The 19,736-nt window shown below is 38.1% G+C and overlaps 2 protein-coding genes across 27 annotated transcripts in view; one reads left to right on the plus strand and one right to left on the minus strand.

Annotated features, from left to right (window-relative positions):
- TTN (titin) overlaps nt 1–8,918 on the plus strand; it is a 245,697-nt gene extending 236,779 nt beyond the window's left edge. For 24 of the 25 annotated variants that reach the window (XM_052793469.1, XM_052793478.1, XM_052793488.1 and 21 more), the window contains 4 exons: nt 108–6,049; nt 6,137–6,290; nt 7,222–7,515; nt 7,640–8,918. In XM_052793469.1, the coding sequence (XP_052649429.1) occupies nt 108–6,049; nt 6,137–6,290; nt 7,222–7,515; nt 7,640–7,938 (6,689 nt within the window). In that variant the 3' untranslated portion in view covers nt 7,939–8,918. The remainder of the gene's footprint in view (nt 1–107; nt 6,050–6,136; nt 6,291–7,221; nt 7,516–7,639) is intronic. The other variant, XM_052793487.1, reaches the window with a different exon arrangement.
- PLEKHA3 (pleckstrin homology domain containing A3) overlaps nt 1–19,736 on the minus strand; it is a 29,550-nt gene that overhangs the window by 2,197 nt on the left and 7,617 nt on the right. Inside the window, exons 5-9 of one of the 2 annotated variants that reach the window (XR_008236114.1) lie at nt 19,397–19,561; nt 18,188–18,231; nt 17,511–17,626; nt 15,695–15,833; nt 9,462–9,543 (exon numbers count right to left, since the gene is read on the minus strand). Coding sequence is in view for 1 of the 2 variants with exons in the window: in XM_052793509.1 (XP_052649469.1) it covers nt 15,706–15,833; nt 17,511–17,626; nt 18,188–18,231; nt 19,397–19,561 (453 nt within the window). In the remaining variant the exon portion in view is untranslated. Of the gene's footprint in view, nt 1–9,461; nt 9,544–13,962; nt 15,834–17,510; nt 17,627–18,187; nt 18,232–19,396; nt 19,562–19,736 lie in introns of those variants that run through there. The other variant, XM_052793509.1, reaches the window with a different exon arrangement.

A 19,736-nucleotide genomic window follows, 5' to 3' on the forward strand; every position in this document is an offset into this window, starting at 1 on the left:
TCGATTCCTAAGACAAATTCTTTATAAGCTTTGAATGTTTAGACTATTGGTGCTCTTCTCATGTACTTTTGCTCATGTGTTGTTTTTTCTTCCTCTTTCTATTCCAGTTCCTGCAAAGATTCACTTGCCCAAAAACCTGGAAGGCATGGGAGCTGTTCATGCCCTCCGAGGGGAAGTAGTGAGCATCAAGATTCCATTCAGCGGCAAGCCTCACCCCGTGATCACATGGCAGAAGGGACAAGACCTCATTGATACTAATGGACACTACCAAGTCATTGTTACACGATCATTCACATCTCTTGTTTTCCCAAATGGTGTTGACAGAAAAGATGCAGGGTTTTACATTGTTTGTGCCAAAAACAGATTCGGAATTGATCAAAAAACAGTTGAATTAGATGTGGCTGATGTGCCTGATCCACCAAGAGGTCTGAAGGTAACTGACATTTCAAGGGATTCAGTCAACTTAACCTGGAATGAACCAGCTACTGACGGTGGAAGCAGAATCATAAACTACATTATTGAGAAACGTGCTACAACAGCAGAGCGATGGATTCGTGTTGCACAAGCTCGGGATACACGATACACAGTGGTGAACCTATTTGGCAAGACCACCTACCAGTTCCGTGTAATTGCAGAAAACAAGTTTGGCCAAAGCCAGCCTTCTGAACCTACAGATCCAATTATAACAAAGGAAGATAAGACCAGAGTAATGAACTATGATGAAGAAGTTGATGAGACCAGAGAAGTCACCACAGTTAAAGCAGCTCACTATTCTACAAAGGAACTCTATGACAAATATATGATTGCAGAAGAGCTTGGACGTGGGCAGTTCGGCATTGCACACCGCTGTGTTGAGGCAGTTTCAAAAAAGACTTACCTGGCCAAGTTTGTCAAAGTAAAGGGTGCTGACCAAGTTTTGGTAAAGAAAGAAATTTCCATTCTAAACATTGCTAGGCACCAAAATATCCTGTATCTTCATGAATCATTTGAGAGCCTAGAAGAATTGGTCATGATCTTTGAATTCATTTCTGGAGTTGATATCTTTGAAAGAATCAGCACAGCTTCATTTGAACTTAATGAAAGAGAAATAGTAAGTTACGTACGCCAGGTCTGCGATGCACTAGAATTTTTACATCACCACAGCATTGGACATTTTGATATTAAACCAGACAATATTATTTACTTCACAAGAAGAAGCTCTGTAGTTAAAATTGTTGAATTTGGTCAAGCCAGACAATTGAAGCCTGGAGACAGCTTTAGACTCCAGTTCACTTCTCCTGAATATTATGCGCCTGAAGTACATCATCATGATTTGGTCAGCACAGCTACTGACATGTGGTCAGTTGGTGCTCTAACATACATACTTCTCAGTGGCATTAATCCTTTCATTGCTGAAACAAACCAACAAGTTATTGAAAATATTCTAAATGCTGAATACAACTTTGATGATGAAGCATTCAAAGACATAAGCATAGAGGCCATGGACTTCATTGATCGCCTACTAGTAAAGGAAAGAAAAGCTCGGATGACAGCTGCTGAAGCGCTTAACCACGTGTGGCTAAAACAGCAGACAGAAAAGACCAGCACTAAAGCCATCAAGACCTTGAGGCACAGGCGTTACTACCAAACTCTAGTAAAGAAAGAGTGGAACACAGTTGTGTCAGTAGCCCGCATTTCCTGTGGAGGTGCGATTAGATCTCAGAAAGGCATAACAGTGGCTAAAGTTAAAGTTGCACCGATAGACATTGGTCCCATTGCTGGGCAGATAAAGCATACTGTTACAGAAGAAGGAGGGCATGCCAAATATGTATGTAGGATTGAAAACTATGATCAGTCCACACAAGTCACATGGTACTTTGGTATGAGGCAATTAGAAAGCAATGAGAAATATGAAATCAAATACGAAGATGGTGTGGCAACCATGTATGTCAAAGATGTTTCTAAATCTGACGATGGTACCTACAGATGTAAGGTAGTAAATGACTATGGTGAAGACAGCTCTTATGCAGAACTTTTTGTTAAAGGTGTGAGAGAAATTTCTGAGCACTACAGATGCAGAACTGTTCGGAAAGTGAAACGACGGGTTGATACTATGAGACTATTAGAGCGTCCACCAGAATTTACTCTGCCTTTGTATAACCGCACTGCATATGTTGGAGAAAATGTCAGGTTTGGAGTAACTATAACAGTTCACCCAGAACCTCGCTTAACATGGTTCAAATCAGGCCAGAAAATCAAACCTGGTGATGATGATAAGAAGTACACTTTTGAATCAGACAAGGGCCTTTATCAACTCGTCATCAATAATGTCACTGAAGAGGATGATGCTGAATACAGTATTGTAGCACGCAATAAATATGGCGAAGACAGTTGCAAAGCTAAGCTGACTGTGATTCCGCATCCACCTCCAGCAGATGCCACGCTAAGGCCAATGTTTAAAAGACTGCTGGCAAATGCTGAATGTCAAGAAGGCCAGAACGTCAGTTTTGAGATCAGGGTATCTGGTGTACCAAAACCAACGCTGAAATGGGAGAAAGATGGTCAACCTCTATCCTTTGGTCCTAATTTTGATATAATTCATGAAGGTTTAGATTATTATGCTTTGCATATCAGAGATACTTTACCAGAAGACAGTGGTTATTACAGAGTTACTGCTACAAATAGTGCTGGATCTACAAGCTGTCAGGCTTATCTAAAAGTTGAACGCTTGAAATATGTCAAGCGTGAGTACAAGACTGAAGAAGAGCGGGAGAAGCACGTACAGAGACAAATTGACAAGACCTTACGAATGGCAGAAATCCTTTCTGGGGTTGAAGCTGTTCCACTGACACAAACTGCACAAGAGGCTCTCAGAGAAGCTGCTATCTTATATAAACCAGCTGTTAGCACTAAGACTGTCAAAGGTGAATATGAAATTAAGAAAGAAGAAAAGAAGGAAGAAAGAAGACTTCGTATGCCATATGAGGTCCCAGAGCCTCGCAAACATGTGCGCACTACTCTTGAGGAAGATCAGAACATTAAACAATTTGTGCCTCTGTCAGACATGAAGTGGTATAAGAGGCTGCGAGACCAGTACGAAATGCCAGGAAAACTTGAGAGAACTGTTCAGAAACGCCAGAAACGCATACGTCTTTCCAGGTGGGAGCAATTCTACGTGATGCCACTGCCACGCATTTCTGATCAGTATAAGCCTAAATGGCGCATACCAAAGCTAACACAAGACGATCTTGAAATTGTGAGACCAGCACGTCGGCGTACCCCATCTCCAGACTATGAATATTACTATAGACCAAGGCGGCGATCACTTGGTGACTTGTCTGATGAGGAATTACTCCTGCCTATTGATGACTATTTAGCCATGAAGAGAACTGAAGAAGAAAGACTACGCCTTGAAGAAGAGCTGGAGTTAGGATTTTCTGCTTCCCCACCAAGAAGCCCCCCACGCTTTGAACTGTCTGCCCTTCGGTATTCTACGGCAGGAGCACAGGTCAGTTCAGAGGAAGAAAGAAAAAGAGAGCTGAGGTATTCAAGCTATCACATCCCAACTAAAGCTGACACCAGTACAAGCTATGCAGAGCTTCGTCAACGCCATGACAGGGCTGCCTACAGACCACCTAAACAAAAGCAAAGAATAATGGATGAAAAAGAGGATGAAGAATTGCTCCGTCCTGTTGGCACTGCTCAGCGACTCTCTGAATACAGGAGTGAGCTCGAATATATGGCAGAGGAGGAAAAGAGTAGACTCAGGCGAAGGAGGGAAAGAGAAATAACTGAGATCACATCAGAAGAAGAAGAAGAAATAGAAATGGTGCAACACGTTCACAGGGAATTTTCACCTCCCTCTCGATTACTAAGGAGAAGAAGATCTCTTTCTCCAACTTACATTGAGTTGATGCGTCCTGTATCTGAATTAATTCGACCTCGCTCACGGCCACCTGAAGAAAGTGAGAGAAGATCCCCAACACCAGAGAGAACTCGACCACGGTCACCTAGCCCAGTTTCTAGTGACAGATCACTCTCTCGGTTTGAGAGGATGGCAAGATTTGATATATTTTCTAGATATGAGTCCATGAAATCTGCTTTGAAAACTCAGAAAACTATGGAAAGGAAATATGAAGTTCTGACTCAGCAGCCTTTCACCCTTGACCATGCTCCTCGCATTACCCTGAGAATGCGCTCGCACCGGGTACCATGTGGCCATAATACCAGGTTCATTCTAAATGTCCAGTCAAAACCAACTGCTGAAGTGAAGTGGTACCATAATGGTATTGAGCTCCAGGAGAGCAGTAAGATACATTTTACTAATACCAGCGGTGTATTAACTCTGGAGATTCTCGACTGCCACATTGATGACAGTGGAACATACCGGGCTGTATGCACAAACTACAAAGGGGAATGCTCTGATTATGCAACACTAGATGTAACTGGAGGAGATTACACTACATACTCTTCCCAGCGGAGAGATGAAGAAGTACCAAGGTCAATTTTACCTGACTTGACAAAAACAGAGGCATATGCAATCTCCTCATTTAAGAAAGCATCTGCTACAGAAGCAAGTTCCTCAGTAAGAGAGGTCAAATCAGAAACGTCAGCAACAAGAGAATCACTTCTATCATATGAACACTATGCTGCTTCTGAAGAAAAAATCACTGCGGCTGAAGAAAAATCATTGGAAGAAAGGACTGTACACAAGGCATTTAGAAGCACTCTACCGGCAACAATCCTTACAAAGCCACGGTCAGTCACAGTTTCTGAAGGGGAGACTGCAAGATTTTCCTGTGACGTTGATGGCGAACCAGCACCAACAATAACATGGTTCCGTGCGGGTCAACCCATTGTTTCTTCGAGGCGCTTCCAAGTAACACGAACACAGTACAAGTCTACCTTTGAAATTTCTTCGGTCCAGATGTCAGATGAAGGAAGTTACACTGTTGTGGTGGAGAACTCTGAAGGAAGACAGGAAGCGCATTTTACTTTGACCATTCAAAGAACAAAAATTCCTGAAAAAACAATTACATCATCTCCAACAATCAAATCTCCTGAGCCTCGTGTAAAGTCTCCAGAGCCAGTGAAGTCTCCTAAACGAGCGAAATCTCCTGAACCCATCAGTGGCCCCCCAAAAGCAAAGTCACCATCTGGAGACAAAACAGTACCAGCAGAGAAAGTACAATTGCCAACTGCTTCTCCACCAAAGATAAAACAGCATCTGAAAGCAGAAACTCTAGGAGATAAGGTAAAGTTATCCTGTGCAGTTGAAAGCAGTGTTTTAAGTGTCAGAGAAGTGGCTTGGTATAAGGATGGCAAAAAACTGAAAGAAGACCATCATTTCAAGTTTCATTATGCAGCAGATGGCACCTATGAGCTCAAAATCCATGAGCTCATGGAATCTGATAAAGGAGAATACACCTGTGAAATTATTGGGGAAGGAGGTGTTTCAAAAACTAACTTCCAGTTTACTGGCCAAGTATTTAACAATATCTATTCCCAGGTAAGAGGTGTATCTGAAACTCATAAATCAGTTCAGAAAGAAAAGGTGCTTACAGGTTCTACCCAGAAGAAATCAGCAGTGGCAACTGAAGAAAAAGCAGCAGTTCAAGAAGTCATTAAAAAGTCAATTGTTACTGAAGATGTCAAACAATTGAAAGCAGAAATTAAAGCTTCTTCAACTAAAATGACAGTGTCCGAAGGGCAGAAAGTGACATTGAAAGCCAACATTCCTGGTGCCTCTGAAGTAAAATGGGTGCTGAATGGAACAGAGCTGAGAAATTCAGATGATTACAGATATGGTGTTTCTGGAAGTGATCACACACTAACTATCAAAAAGACTAGTAATAAAGATGAAGGTATACTCACCTGTGAGGGTAAAACTGACGAAGGCATTATTAAATGCCAGTATGTTCTGACCTTTTCTAAAGAGCGTTCCAACGAACCAGCATTTATCATGCAGCCTAAGTCTCAAAATGTCAATGAAGGACAAGATGTATTGTTCACCTGTGAAGTTTCTGGGGATCCTTCTCCTGAAATTGAGTGGTTTAAGAATAATCAACCTGTAAGTATTCATTTAATATATTTACTTGAAAAATCAGAATTATTCATAAAACTGATCTTAATGAAACCATTTTTTTCCCCTCCTCAGATTGCTGTTTCATCGCACATCAGAGTAACACGCTCTAAAAACATTTATTCTCTTGAGATTCGAAATGCAGCAGTGAGTGACACCGGAAAATACACAGTCAAAGCAAAAAATTACCATGGGCAGTGCTCCGCTACAGCATCTTTGACTGTACTCCGTAAGTTTGTTCTCCAGGTCTCGTGTTCAGACTAATCACAACTTTTTGCTGTGGTGTGCCAACTAAAATGACTTATGATAAAAGCCACTGGTAATGTTGACTTAGATATTTTAACAAGTTCCTATTTCTTTTGTATATTATATACACAGAACTAAAACAGCATTAGAAATCTTTATAACACCCACAGAGGAGCAGAGAGATGCTCTATTACATCAATAGATGGATGTTAAGAGAAGGCTAGAAGCATTCCTTCCAGGATGACTGTGTTAAGACCTGGCAATGACTCTTTCCTCATTTACTAAGAGAATCTGTTCCAATAAAACAAAGTAATTCCACAGTTAAAAAATTTTATGGTAACTTAGCCATAACTGAACTGGGTTTAGTATTTTATTGGCTGTACCATATCCCCATTCCTAGCATCAAGGGGTTGCTATGATTTGCTTGTATGACTGTGCTTGGGTCTAAAGGAAAGCTGCAGTGATCGAGCTTTTCTGTTGCCTTTTATAGCTACAGAACAATGCAGTGAAATACAGACTTTCCTATACCATGCTTCTAAGAACTTGAAAATGCTTCACAGCTTCTACAAACATGAACTGAACACACACAATTTCTCAGTGTCTAACGCTAGTAATGGTTCTAATAGGAAATGCTGTGTGACAACCTGTTTCTTCTTAAGTATGTTTCTCCTTCAAGCTCATACATACTAGTAACAGTTCTGTTTCCTACTTGTTTCATTTATAAATTAATGTTTGCGATTTGGACATCTTGAATCAAATGATTGTAAACAATTTTATACTCCACTGCAGTTTTCCACTGAAAGCAAATTATGCTGTCTCTTCATTTCTGTAAAATTAACCATATAGAACTGCATGACTTCATTTGTTAATGTGACGTTATTGGTTTTTCCTTCTATGTTTGCAATGCTCCTCAGCTCTAATTGAAGAACCTCCAAAAGAGGTAGTATTGAAGACAAGTGGCGACGCAAGCATGCACGAAAGTTTTTCTTCTCAGTCCTTTCAAAAGGCTTCTTCTAAACAAGAGGCTTCATTCAGCAGTTTCAGCAGTAGCAGCATGACTGAAATGAAATTTGCAAGCATGTCTGCCAAAAGCATGTCCTCCATGAAAGAATCCTTTGTAGAGATGAGCTCCACCAGTATTATGGGGAAATCTAGTATGGCTCAACTGGAGAGTTCAACTAGTAAAATGCTTAAATCAGGTCTGAGAGGTGAGCAATACAATTACTGGTAGAGTTAGTGCTTCAAATATCCTGAAGTAGTCCTCAGAGTAAACCTGGTGCATGGCTTAGTGGAAACAGACTAACTTTGTATTTCTTCTCCTGTTTTATCAAGGAGTACCACCCAAAATTGAAGCTCTCCCATCTGATATTAGCATTGATGAAGGAAAAGTTCTCACACTATCTTGTGCCTTTTCGGGTGAACCTGCTCCTGAAATAACATGGTACTGCAGAGGGAGAAAAATTACCAGTCAGGACCAGCAAGGCAGATTCCACATTGAAACCAGTGAAGATCTAACCACCCTGATCATCATGGATGTCCAGAAGAACGATGGTGGACTTTATACCCTGAATTTAGGAAATGAATTTGGTACCGATTCTGCCACTGTGAACATTAATATTCGATCAATTTAGAGAGCTTGATCTGTATTATTTACACTTGTCTTTTTACAAGTGATTCCTAGATGGACTGAAATATCTGATCTGTAAATATAAAAAAAAAATATTTTTGTACCTACCTGAATAAGACAAAGTCCAGAGCTATACATTATGACTTATAGTCATTATTGACCTGAGAATTTTAAACACTTTTTTCACTGACATGTACATACTGTATATAGCCGAAGTTAACGGTTATGAAGTTTTGTACCATTTATTTTATGACATTTTGAAACGTAACTTTTGGAACTAACAGTTGGTAGGAGAAAGTTTCCTAGCAAACGACTACCCTGCTCAACATTTAACTAATTTTTGCGCCTCAACTCATTGTTGATGTCTAAGAATGCCTCAACAGGTAGAGAGGCTCCCTGTTGAAGATTATCTACACCTAAGAGACGATACTGTGCATAGTATTTCATACATGCACAAATATTTATGTTGAATCAGAAATGTAAGGCATTGGTGATGTTTGCAATTACCCTCCTGTAAGCATTGCTTTAATGTTTTACATTGGATCTGATTACGTCATAATTTCCATACCTGACTGACAATTTTTGGACAAAGTGCAAGCGGCCAGCACTTTGTTCACCCACTGTCTGCGTACTGTTTCTGACATATTGACTGCCTGGATAGCTTTCAAAAAGTAACATCACCTGGCCATCCCCTTAATCAACAAAGCTATCTAGGTACTCGAGTGCAGCAGCAGTACCCCCTCTCGGAGGTTCGTAGGGTGCAGTGATTGAGTTTGTGTGGTAGTATTAGACATCCAGTAGTCACTTCCGGGCAACTAAGCAATGAACCACAGTTTGAAAACAAACTGTTGTTACAACATCAAATACTGCCCTGCACTTCAATTTGCGTTAGTTCTCCTAATGTAGTAATAAATTGTTAGCTGTTGAACCTCCTTGAGATAGAATTGTTCATTTGAAATAAAGCATGCTTTCTGCACCATAAAACCTGCGACTCCTCGTTATTTATCATGCTGTTTTCACAGTTCCTGTACTACACTATAGAAAAAGAGTTGCTGAAAGAAAAGACTAGGTACAAATGCAATTCTCCAGTGTAAACCAGGCAGCTAACTGTTGAAAATCCAGCCATCTATCAAAAACAGCCTGGCCACAAGAAAGTCAGCCTTAAAAAAAGCCAGACTTTAAAAAAAAAAGTTTTCTTCATAGGTTCTTCATTGACAAAGGATAAATTCTAGCATACACCCAAGCATTATGCTGTTCTTATTATCCCTCTGCTAAGTGAATTCCCAGGCCTTTCACTACACCCTATATGGATAAATTGCTAATCTCTCCTCTTTATTGTTGGTCTCTGCTGAAAGTGGTTAAAAAAACTGCCTCCAGGAAACCTGGCTATTGCCTCCTTTTTTTAGCAGCTGCAACTAGCATAGACCAGTTGACCCTAATTGCCTGGACCTACATGTTCTCACCTCCCATGGGTGATTAAGGGCCCATGCCCCATCAGTTCTTCATCCCTGAAGTCAGCTGACATACCTGTAGGAGCAAAGCCTGTCTTTCTTTACATTCCTGGGGGGGAATCACAAATCCCATGCAGGCAGGTCACAATTGTGGTTATCTATGGGAAAGAATATCAAGGTCAAAAGAGCAACTCTGCTTCTAGAATTCACTCTGGTCAGTAGAAAAAGCTTGAGAGCAAATACACTCACAGCAATGCGACACTGCTTCAGGGGCTGTAAAATCCTCTTAAGTGGAGCAGGAGCATTAGTTAGCAACACTATGCATCACTGTCACTCCCAGCATACTACCACTACTAAAAAAACCCTCAAGTTCATCAGAAGTAGTAAAGCATGTAGTATGCTTAAAAATCTATTCCAAAAAGACTCACTATAGAAGCAGACTTTTTATTAATTTCCTATAAATTTATATAATATCAACGACTAGCTATCTAATTGATGCAGGAAAGCTAATTGAAACAAGGACTAAAGTAAAAATAAGGATTTCAGAAGAGCTAAGTTTTGGGTCAGGACAAGATCCGGACTTTTTCAAGTGATGGAACTAGGAACACTTAGAAACAATTGTAAAGATGAAAGAGTTTAAGAGTGCGTGGTATTTCTTCCTTAGGGAGGAAAGTAAAAAAGAATAATAAAAATGAGGTAAAAAGGGCCTTTTATTTTAATCTTTAAAGCATTCAAAGAAAAAAAACCAACAACCCTCAAGAAAGCTTCTCATTCTAATTCCGTTAGATGTTTAAAAAATCCCAAACTCAATACAAGACACAAAAATACACAGGTACAGTCTTGTTTAACCAAAAACTAACTTGTGTACACAGGCACATAATAAAAACACCACTAAAAATGCACAAGTTGGTCGTCTCGGCAGAAAGTAATAGTGATAGACAGCATCTGCAGATTTAAGCATGAACTCTTCTCCACAAATGCTACTGGAAACTCGGTCTTCCATGGCCTCTACTGAGTATAGACGTATTTATTTGATCAAGAGGAAAGCACATTGGTGTGGCAGTGTAAAGAAAGTTCATTCTGCCTGTACTTCTTTGGCCCACCTCTGCACTGTACTTAAGCAAGCACACCTAACTTTAAGCAGATGAGTCACTCACATGCCTAAAAATAGGATTTAAAGTACTTACAGGCTTTACTGAAGCACAGCTTTAATAGATAACTTTACACGCTAACCTGCTGAGCCAGTGGTTTTTCACAAGACCACTAAGCAAACGCTAATACAGAGTGACGTCGATAAAGTCACAACCTAAAGCTTCGATATTCAGTTTCACAGAACACATCCCTAAACAGTAACATTTTTCGAGACAACAGCTTAAGCAGTCTCTGGATTAAAAAACATAAAATGAGCAACGAACATTTCAAATTATTTGCTTATTATATTTAGGTCAAATATTGGGATTTTTAACTGTACAAGCTGACATTTGCTCTCTTTAAAGATAAAATCTATTGCACTATAGGACCAAGTTCAGAAAAATACCCTACCACCAATATGTGTGTGAAGGCATTTGGACTTCATGTTTCCTAGGTCCTGATGCGTAAGGAAAAACTTTTTAACAAAGCTCCATGAGCTGCTGTATAAATTCTACTATAGAGCTATACATTCTCTACTAACAGTTTACATTTGGCAGCCTGAGAAAGATAGATAACTGTGATGGCGGATAGCCGTAGTAACACTGAGAGATTCATTTTACTGCTAGCACACAAGAAACCCTAGTCTTAACATTGCATTTCAATTTTTACCATCGTCTCCAGTTTCAATGACTTTTCCCTTCAAGGGGAGAAAATTACATGAACAGAACACAAAAACGTCTCATGTCTGATAAAATACTAAACCTAAATCTTCTCTAGTTGTTTTTTTTTTCCTTCTCCCTTTTTGAAGATAGTAACATTCTAGAGCTTGGATTTAAAAGAAAAATAATAATCAGAATATTTAATGTCTATTAAAAAAACCAAAGCATAACACAGTCAAAAATAAATCATTCAGTCATTCCCACACTGGAACATGCCATAGTACTAACAGCAGCAGTACAAAGGAGAAAGGATGATGGAGAAAATAAGATACTCTGACATGTCTGAAAATGAGTCAGTGAGTAGAAAATTAAGTCAGGTCCATGTAAGCTTCTGCAACTGTAACCCAAACTTTGTGGAAAATGCCTAGGCAGCCTACAGAGCGCACTGAGAAAGGGAAGATACAGAAGTAGCCAAAGCAGTATTTATCACAAGAGAATATGAAACACAGGGAAAAGGAGGAGATGCTCTTAAATCCTGTCAAGTGACAGGATTTAAAGTATCACCTTTGACAGTCTTGGAGATGCCTGCTTACCCTTCCCTTTGAAAAAGCTGAAGGAGGCCTGTCTTTTTTTTTTTTTTATTTTAAACACATCCATAAAGTACAGCTGTGCTTTCATCTTTAGCCTTCTCTCCCATACGTGTGCTGGTTAGTACAGTCAGGATATGGCTACGGGCATACCTATGTATATTGGTGCATAAAGAGCCATGATAATAGTGCCCTACCATGAAGAAAAAGGTAGCACCAGACAGCAAAGCAGGGAAACAGCCTGACTACTTTCTTACGGTACTCACTTGCCAAACAACATTCTGGATTGTTCATCCAGACTTAATAAATATCAAAATGCTAAGTAAATTAAATTCCTAAATGACACCTTCTAATCACTACTGTACATACACAGTGCAAAGAGCAGAGGTAAAGCATTTCTTTTAGAATGTTTAAAGTGCAGGCCATTACTCTACCTTGTAGTAAGCTTGCTCCTGTTAGTGTCTTAGATATCCTTTGCAAAACAGTGAAGCTCTGGTCCCACCGCTGCACGGGCAGAGGAATGCCTAGTTTCCGAATCCTAGTTCGCTGCTTAAGTTAGCAGCTAAGGGGCCAAGTCCTCCCAAGACAGTGGCAATTCTAAGGATGTACGTACACCATTACAGTCATCTGGGGAGCTTTACAAGTGAAATAAAAATCTATATGGTCCTTTGGTCTTCAATGTTAAATAGCAGAGATCTTCAGGATGGCAACTGTGGATTTGGGCACCCAGGTTCTACAGAAATCCCCCTTAAGTAGTAACTTTCTTTTCTAGATCTGGATCTGGAACTCTTAGGTTCAGCCCTCAGAGTAGTCAGTAAAGAAACACCATAACAGGGAGGTTTCAAATAAACTCTTTTAAAGCAGGATAATGAAGAACATCTGAAAAAAATATTTAGCTTTCAGACAGACATTTCTTTCATTTGGGTGTTAGACCCCTTTAAAAAGTTACTAACTTACATGAGCAGGAACAACAGCTACACTACAATACTTAAACTGATGGTGGCACAACAAGCAAATCTCAAGTTTATAGTTTGTGAAAATAACCTTAACACAAATAGCTGTGATTTCAGTTTTTAAATAAATTGAATATTTTTTTTTTTTATGCAGAAGCAGCCTCTGACGTACTCCTACCCCAAAGACTGCTTTCGGGGGGGGGGGGGATTAAAAAAGTCAAAGTGACTTACTATACATTAAGTGGAAAGAAATACAAACATTAATTTCCAGAAGTTTAAAGCCCCTGAACATTGTAATCTCAGTATTCACAAACCTCCAAATCACTGAGTGCCTGATCATTAATTCTTTATAGTACAAGCTGGTAAGCCATTTAAGCACATTCCATTTCTCATTATCTGATATTAGAGACTTCAGAGATATAACTCAGTAACTAGAAGTTACCACTTTTCACCTAAATATATGTAGTATGCTTAATTCTTTAAGTGATAAATACTATTTAGAATTGGTTTCAGACTGATCTCTTCAGAAGCAGTTGAGATCAAAACTAGAAGTACTAATTACACATTCTATGTTGAGGTTCAGCTCCCATTCTCCACCAGAAAGAATAATGACACAATTAGTCATTCCTGGTGAGTTCTTCCCTAAACTTGGAAATGAAAATGTAAGAGCATCCAGTTTTGTTTTTTTTTAGTCTTACCACACATGGATCATTGTGATTCAGCCAGCTAAGTATCATTTTCAGAAATGACTTCTTAGCTCCAGATGCCAAAAGTGTGATGGCATATCATCTTCACTGATTTCACTGAAATACATTTTAGGATTTTTGCCAGAGTTTGGCATAGGTATATATAAAAAAAGCTGATTTAAGTTTAGCAGGAACATGTTACATGTATACAAAGCCACCATTCCAGCTTTAGTGACATGGAGAAACCCAAAACAGTGCTCAAGTAATTATATGCAAATTTTGTGCTTGAATCTAATCATTACAACTTTTGTCTAAACAATCCTATCTGTGGCAGTATTTAAAATTATTATTTACTACCACATGCACTGACCAGTTTCAGTTTTTTTGCACAATGTGGAGTCCAAACTATTTTCTCTGTAGTAGCTGAAAACCAGAAAAAGATATTTGTTAATGTGACAGGTACTTAACACTGTACAAGCTGACAGAAACCTCAGTGAAATTTCAAAAAGCACCTCTAAGACAGCATATGATTCAAGACAACACTCTCATTGCAATATGTAGTTTACTTCTCTGGACATCTTTTTTAATACTTATTTTTACAATTGTCATAAGTGTCATACAGAATATATTAAAGCAAACATTCAGAAAAAAAAATGTACAAGCATGTGTGTGGCTGATATGCATATGCAAATGCTAGTTGCATGAAAACTGACAGAACCGAGCACAAATGACAGCTCTGAGCTGGTATCCACAAATTACTTGTACGAACCACTCCATTCCAGATGGACATAATAGTTTATAAACTGGTATTTTATATATGGGCAACACCTCACATGTTTTTCCTCAACATTTGGACCTGTTTTGATTTAGATAAGTCAACATTCCAGAAATTTATAAGGAAAGCTTCCATTCTGTTCCCATCTGTCCTTTCCAGCCTGTCTCAAAAACACCAAATTATTCATATACACATAAGGAAGACTAGTTAAACCAAATTAAAGAAGATTTGATTACGAAAACAGATTTTGGTACGTGCTTGAGTGCAAAAAACCCTGTACATTTATTTAAAAATTGTGTAAATCAAAAACAGTAAATGGCTTGCTTAAAGTGCTCTACAGCTAAGACTTTATAGACCAAGTTTATCCCTAAATGAATACCCCCAAAAATCTCCAAAAGCTTACAATGCTAACACTAACAACCTTGTGGACTAAGTTGCTAGTAGGCACTGTTATACTATTAATTATTAAGAGAGTCAGACTCTGATCTCACTTACAGTTAATGCAAATTTACACTGATGTAACTGAGAGCAGAATCCATCTCCTGGTGTATACCATTCTCAAATGATATAAAGGAGTCGCAAAACCAGAAGCTCCCTTTTGTATAAATATGTCATAAATAAAATATGTATAGATACAAATATTCATTACAACAGCAGCTTAACGGTCTAGTATTTCATCTCTTGCTTCTGTAATACTTTGCTAAAAACACATCTTAAGTGAGCAGAGTAAATCTTAACAGCGCTGCATTAGCTACTTGTGACGTTACACACCCCAGAAACAATTTATGCACATTTTGAAGCCTTTAGTAGATCTTTAGATCTTTAGTAGTGAAAGTAGGTAGAAATTTTTGATGCAAAAAAGAATAAATAAATAAAAATTATTAAATATCCAATGTTTGGTACAAATGCTTCATATTAAGTTATTTTTATATATTTGTTTAGAAAAATACACTAAGTATTTCCACTTTCATTGGCTAAAAATAAGGACCGGATTATGTATATCCTTGTGTTTTTAAAGAAGGCAATGTCAATTACCATCAAGCTGCTAGAGTAGACCCATTAGTGCCCATTCCCACAGCCCTTACACAGGCAAAAAAGGCATTGCAGGGCTAATCACGGCTCCTGGTGGATGACCTGGAACAAATGACCAAGAGGCCCATGGCACAAGTTGCATTTTCTCAAAAAAAATGAAACCTTTTTGCTGAAGTTTATAACCTGCAGGTTTACTAATGTATCAGTGAGACCTTCACACTTTTTAAAAAGAGCTACATTTACAAATGTGGATGCTTATCTGTTAAGCCATCATTTGTTCCAAAAAATGCACATTCAAACTGTGAAATATTAGGAAAATACTCTTGCAAATAAACTATATAAAGATAAAATACACTTCAAAGATAGTTTTTATGTTATTCTATAAAGTGCAGAGAAATCCTTCTAAAAAGGGAAATGACTACTTCCTATAACAACAGTATAATTACAGCAGCTTTTGCATAGCATTATTTATAGAAAATTGAATACTTTCAGTTTCTTCAGGAAGAAAAGGACGAAAGAGTCTCTTCCAGATCAGATCTTTCCTTTGATACTGATCTATTTTCTTCAGGAATGGTTGATGATACCAGATCTCCATTGACAGCACTTCTAGAACAGTGAGCAGATCCTATGAAGATATCAAAGTATTTAATTTTCAACTCCAAAAAACCTCATCCAATCTGTCAGTTATTCTATTTGCTATTTCCTACACATAAGCACTCAGAAGCATAATTACTCTGGACTTTTCCTGGAAGATCTCACTCAATATCATGCCCAACAATAGATATGAAGAGTGTTCAGCTAGTATAAATCAAATAATTTTTTATTATTTTTTTCTTATACACAATGAATTTTACATAATGAAGGACAGTAATCTGTGAGGTGCAGACATATTCTGTATGAGGAACACATGAACTTTTTTTTTTTTTTAAAGAACTGATGCATCGATAAGCATTTAATTAAAACATTTTCTATTATTAAAATGAAATGGATGACCTACTGCAAGTTGGGTATTGCTACGCTACCTGACAGGAAAGAGAAAGAACTAAGATAACTGGAAGGTAGCAGAGGGAGCTTCTAACACAGGAAAAGAAAACAAAAACACAGAGAAACTGAGCTAGAAACTAGAACTACATAGCAAGGAACCAAAAAAGCCTGGTATTAGCACAAACACACAAGACAAAGACTCTTCTCAGCAGTCCTGAAGAGTCAGACCAGGTAACCAACACCTGAAGGTCCAGATAGTAACAACAAAAGCCTTGCATCACAGGAAGCTAGACTGAGGTGCACCTACATCAGCAATGAGATACAAAATAGGATCTAAACTAAGTTTATTAGCTTGGGATACATACTGGCATACCCTATGCAGGTGGCAGATGAGTAAGGGCAGATAAGCGAGTTGAAAGAGGTGGTCACCCTGCTACATGTGAGCATCACGGAACCAAGGAAACAGTGCAGAGGTGCAAATACTTGCTTCATGATAGAACGTAAAGCACTGGGACCTCTTTGTGCTCACATGGGCTTTCAGCAATGCATAGGCCTCAGGTTTTTTCAATCCAAGTGAGGCACTAGGCACTCCAAAAGGAAGCAAAACTAAACCAGAACTAGTCAAGAAGAACTAGTCAAGTTGAAATCTCCCTGAGAAGAGTTAGGATAGAGTCAAAATGACAGCAAGATTCAAAAGGAAAAAGCCACAGAAGAACTAGCTACTAACTCAGTAGACCCATCTAATCAGAAGGAAATAATATTATGATCATGACATCATTTCATAATTTTGGGGGCTGTTTTTATTTATTGACAAGGCTGCACTCTTTCAGAACAGTACTGTTCTCTACAAAAGGCAAGCAGCCACTGAAATGAACCATCTTTCTGCAATGCACTGGGTGGAAATTACCCCCTCCACTCACAGGGGTCACAGAAAGGAGAATTTGTTCCGTGACAAGATGGTGGCAAACAACAGTATTCCACCACTTACCAGAATATTGTTCATGTAAGATTTTACTAGCACAAACATCCCTTTTCTGTTTATGTCTCTATTTTATCTTGCCAGTAGTCCCACTGATTTCAGTACAACTACTCCAGTTGTAAGATCCTTTTCAGTATGAGTGAAAGCCAGCAAAAGCCAGCCACATAATAAACTACACAAGTGCTTTGATTTATAATATAGGAATCTTACAAACAAAACTTTGTGTAACTAAGAAAACTTTTTCCTCGTGCTCATATCAGCACTAGAACAGCTGCTGTAAACAGGGTAATAAATTGTACAGAAAGATACAAAAGAAAACCACCCCTCTTCCAAACTTACTCTGAGAATCTTCAAAGGGAGTATCACTGTAAGATTCTGTATCTGAGTATGTTCTTCTGCGCCGCTGTGAAAATCGGTGAAGGGATGAAATTGGTTCTTTTACAGAGTGATTATTTCTACAAAACAAATGAGATCTATTAGTAAGCAAAATCTGTAACAACCCACATAAACTTAATATACTTTAAATTTAAAATAATTTTCGTGCTTAGATTAAACTGTTAGTATCAATGTTTTTCACTATACTGAACTAAAATGGCACAGTCAACAGAACAATCTTAATTTTCACAATTATAAAGCCTGAAAATGGAAACAAAAATGTAATACAGTATTTGCATGCAGAAGAAAATAACTCAAGAATCTGAAATACTGATTCAAAGTAACAAAAAGAATGTTAGCGTTTCAAGCTGTGTCTAATTTCATGAACTTGTCAGAATAAGTTATTTGCATAACGCTGCTAGTATGAAGAAATTTTTGTAGTGTATTAGAGACAGCATCTGCATTATTCGCCACCGACACTGATAATCTGCACCCTTAGTTTTCAAAATTAGATCAATTTATGCTGTTTAATTTTTTTTCGCCCAAGTGAACAATTCTTCTCACATTTTTATTTTAATGCTAGCAGGTTCAGGGAGGTTTCTCGAGACATAAGAAAAAAGCTTAATGAAATAGAAAATTACCTTTCTGAATAGCAAGGACCAGGGTGGCTAATGGAACGCTTCATCTGGGCCGGGGGGGAAAGTCCAAACAACAAACCACATCAAAAATGCCACAAGCTACTTATAAGAAAATGCATACCTACATTAATTTTTACTTTATTCACAGTCTCTACAAAGTGAGAGGGCAATCTTTTCTTTTTAATTAATATCAGCCATTCTTAGTTAAAAGTCTGATTTAACTTTACGAAAACAGATGGATTGCCATCAATATCAAAAGTTTTAAAGAAATCACACAGGAAATAGTTTACTACAAAAAATACTATGTAGTTTCTATGGAAATCATTCTCTCTTGCTCCGAAGTTACTCACAGAGCCATTTGTTAACTGCTATAATTTACGAAAATATCAAGACATTTTTCCTCTACCAAATGCCAGCTTAAATTCCCCATTACACAATAAAGCCAAATGCTGCCTGTTGATTCCTTGTGGTTCTTCTAATATCACTGTCAAATCTCTATGCATATCAAAGAAAGTTATTAATTTAAATCAATAATGATCAGCTTTGTAAGTAAATTGACTGAAGATAAAGGGACAAGAGACCCAAGTACAAAAAAAGGGATTCCCACAACAAAATCCTACAATACAGTTCATCTTGGAATCTATACATATGATCGAGAAGACATTTAACATGATTCCACATACACTGTCCTTCTAAGGGAAATAATAAGTAGTGAAGAGTTATGCAAGTAATATCTCTACCATTATTTAACTTTTTGTTAAATAAGGGCATATTAGATTAATATAAACATTTTGAATTATATACACTCAAAGATATGCTATCTTGCTGAAGTGCTTCAAGCCACAAGGCACTTATCTGTTTAAACTGGAGGCAAAGTTATGGAATTTTTAAGGTCAGTGTACAGCTAGCATTCTAAAAAACAAAGAAACAGTTGAACTGAGGAAAAGTTAAACCTCATTCATTTACGAGATACCTCACTAGAGGGTCTTGATGTGTACAATAAATTACTCTGATTATGTAAAGGCTAGCAAACAAAGACTGGGAATGGAAAATTATTGATTTATATTTAGGACCAGTACTGCTCATAACAGAGTCAAGATTTCAACTGTTAACATCACAGCACATAGCACTAGCATAGTCTTCTGCCATTCCTCCCCTCATCCAACCAACAATACAAGACTTAGAAAAAATAGTATTTCAAAATGTCTAAACCATTTGGACCGGTGATGGTGACACAGGAGAAACTAAGGGATCAGGGTGAGGCAGCTGGAACATTTCTGGCTTAAACTTGGCATTAGCAATCTTCACACATTCTTCAAGTGTTGTGATAAATGTATTACATGTGGCACTAAGCAAGGAAGAGGCTTCATTCATATTCTGAAAATAAGTGAAAGCACAAGCATAAGCAAGAAAAAAAAATATGAAAAGATGCACATACAACTCTCCCCCACCACCACTCACACACACACTAATTTCCCTCATTACCACTACGAACTTCCATTTCCCATTTTATTTAATCAAATGTACATCTTCCAGTGAGGTTAATTTAAGC

This window comes from Harpia harpyja, chromosome 7 (assembly GCF_026419915.1).
Source record: "Harpia harpyja isolate bHarHar1 chromosome 7, bHarHar1 primary haplotype, whole genome shotgun sequence".
Taxonomy (NCBI): Eukaryota; Metazoa; Chordata; class Aves; order Accipitriformes; family Accipitridae; genus Harpia; species Harpia harpyja.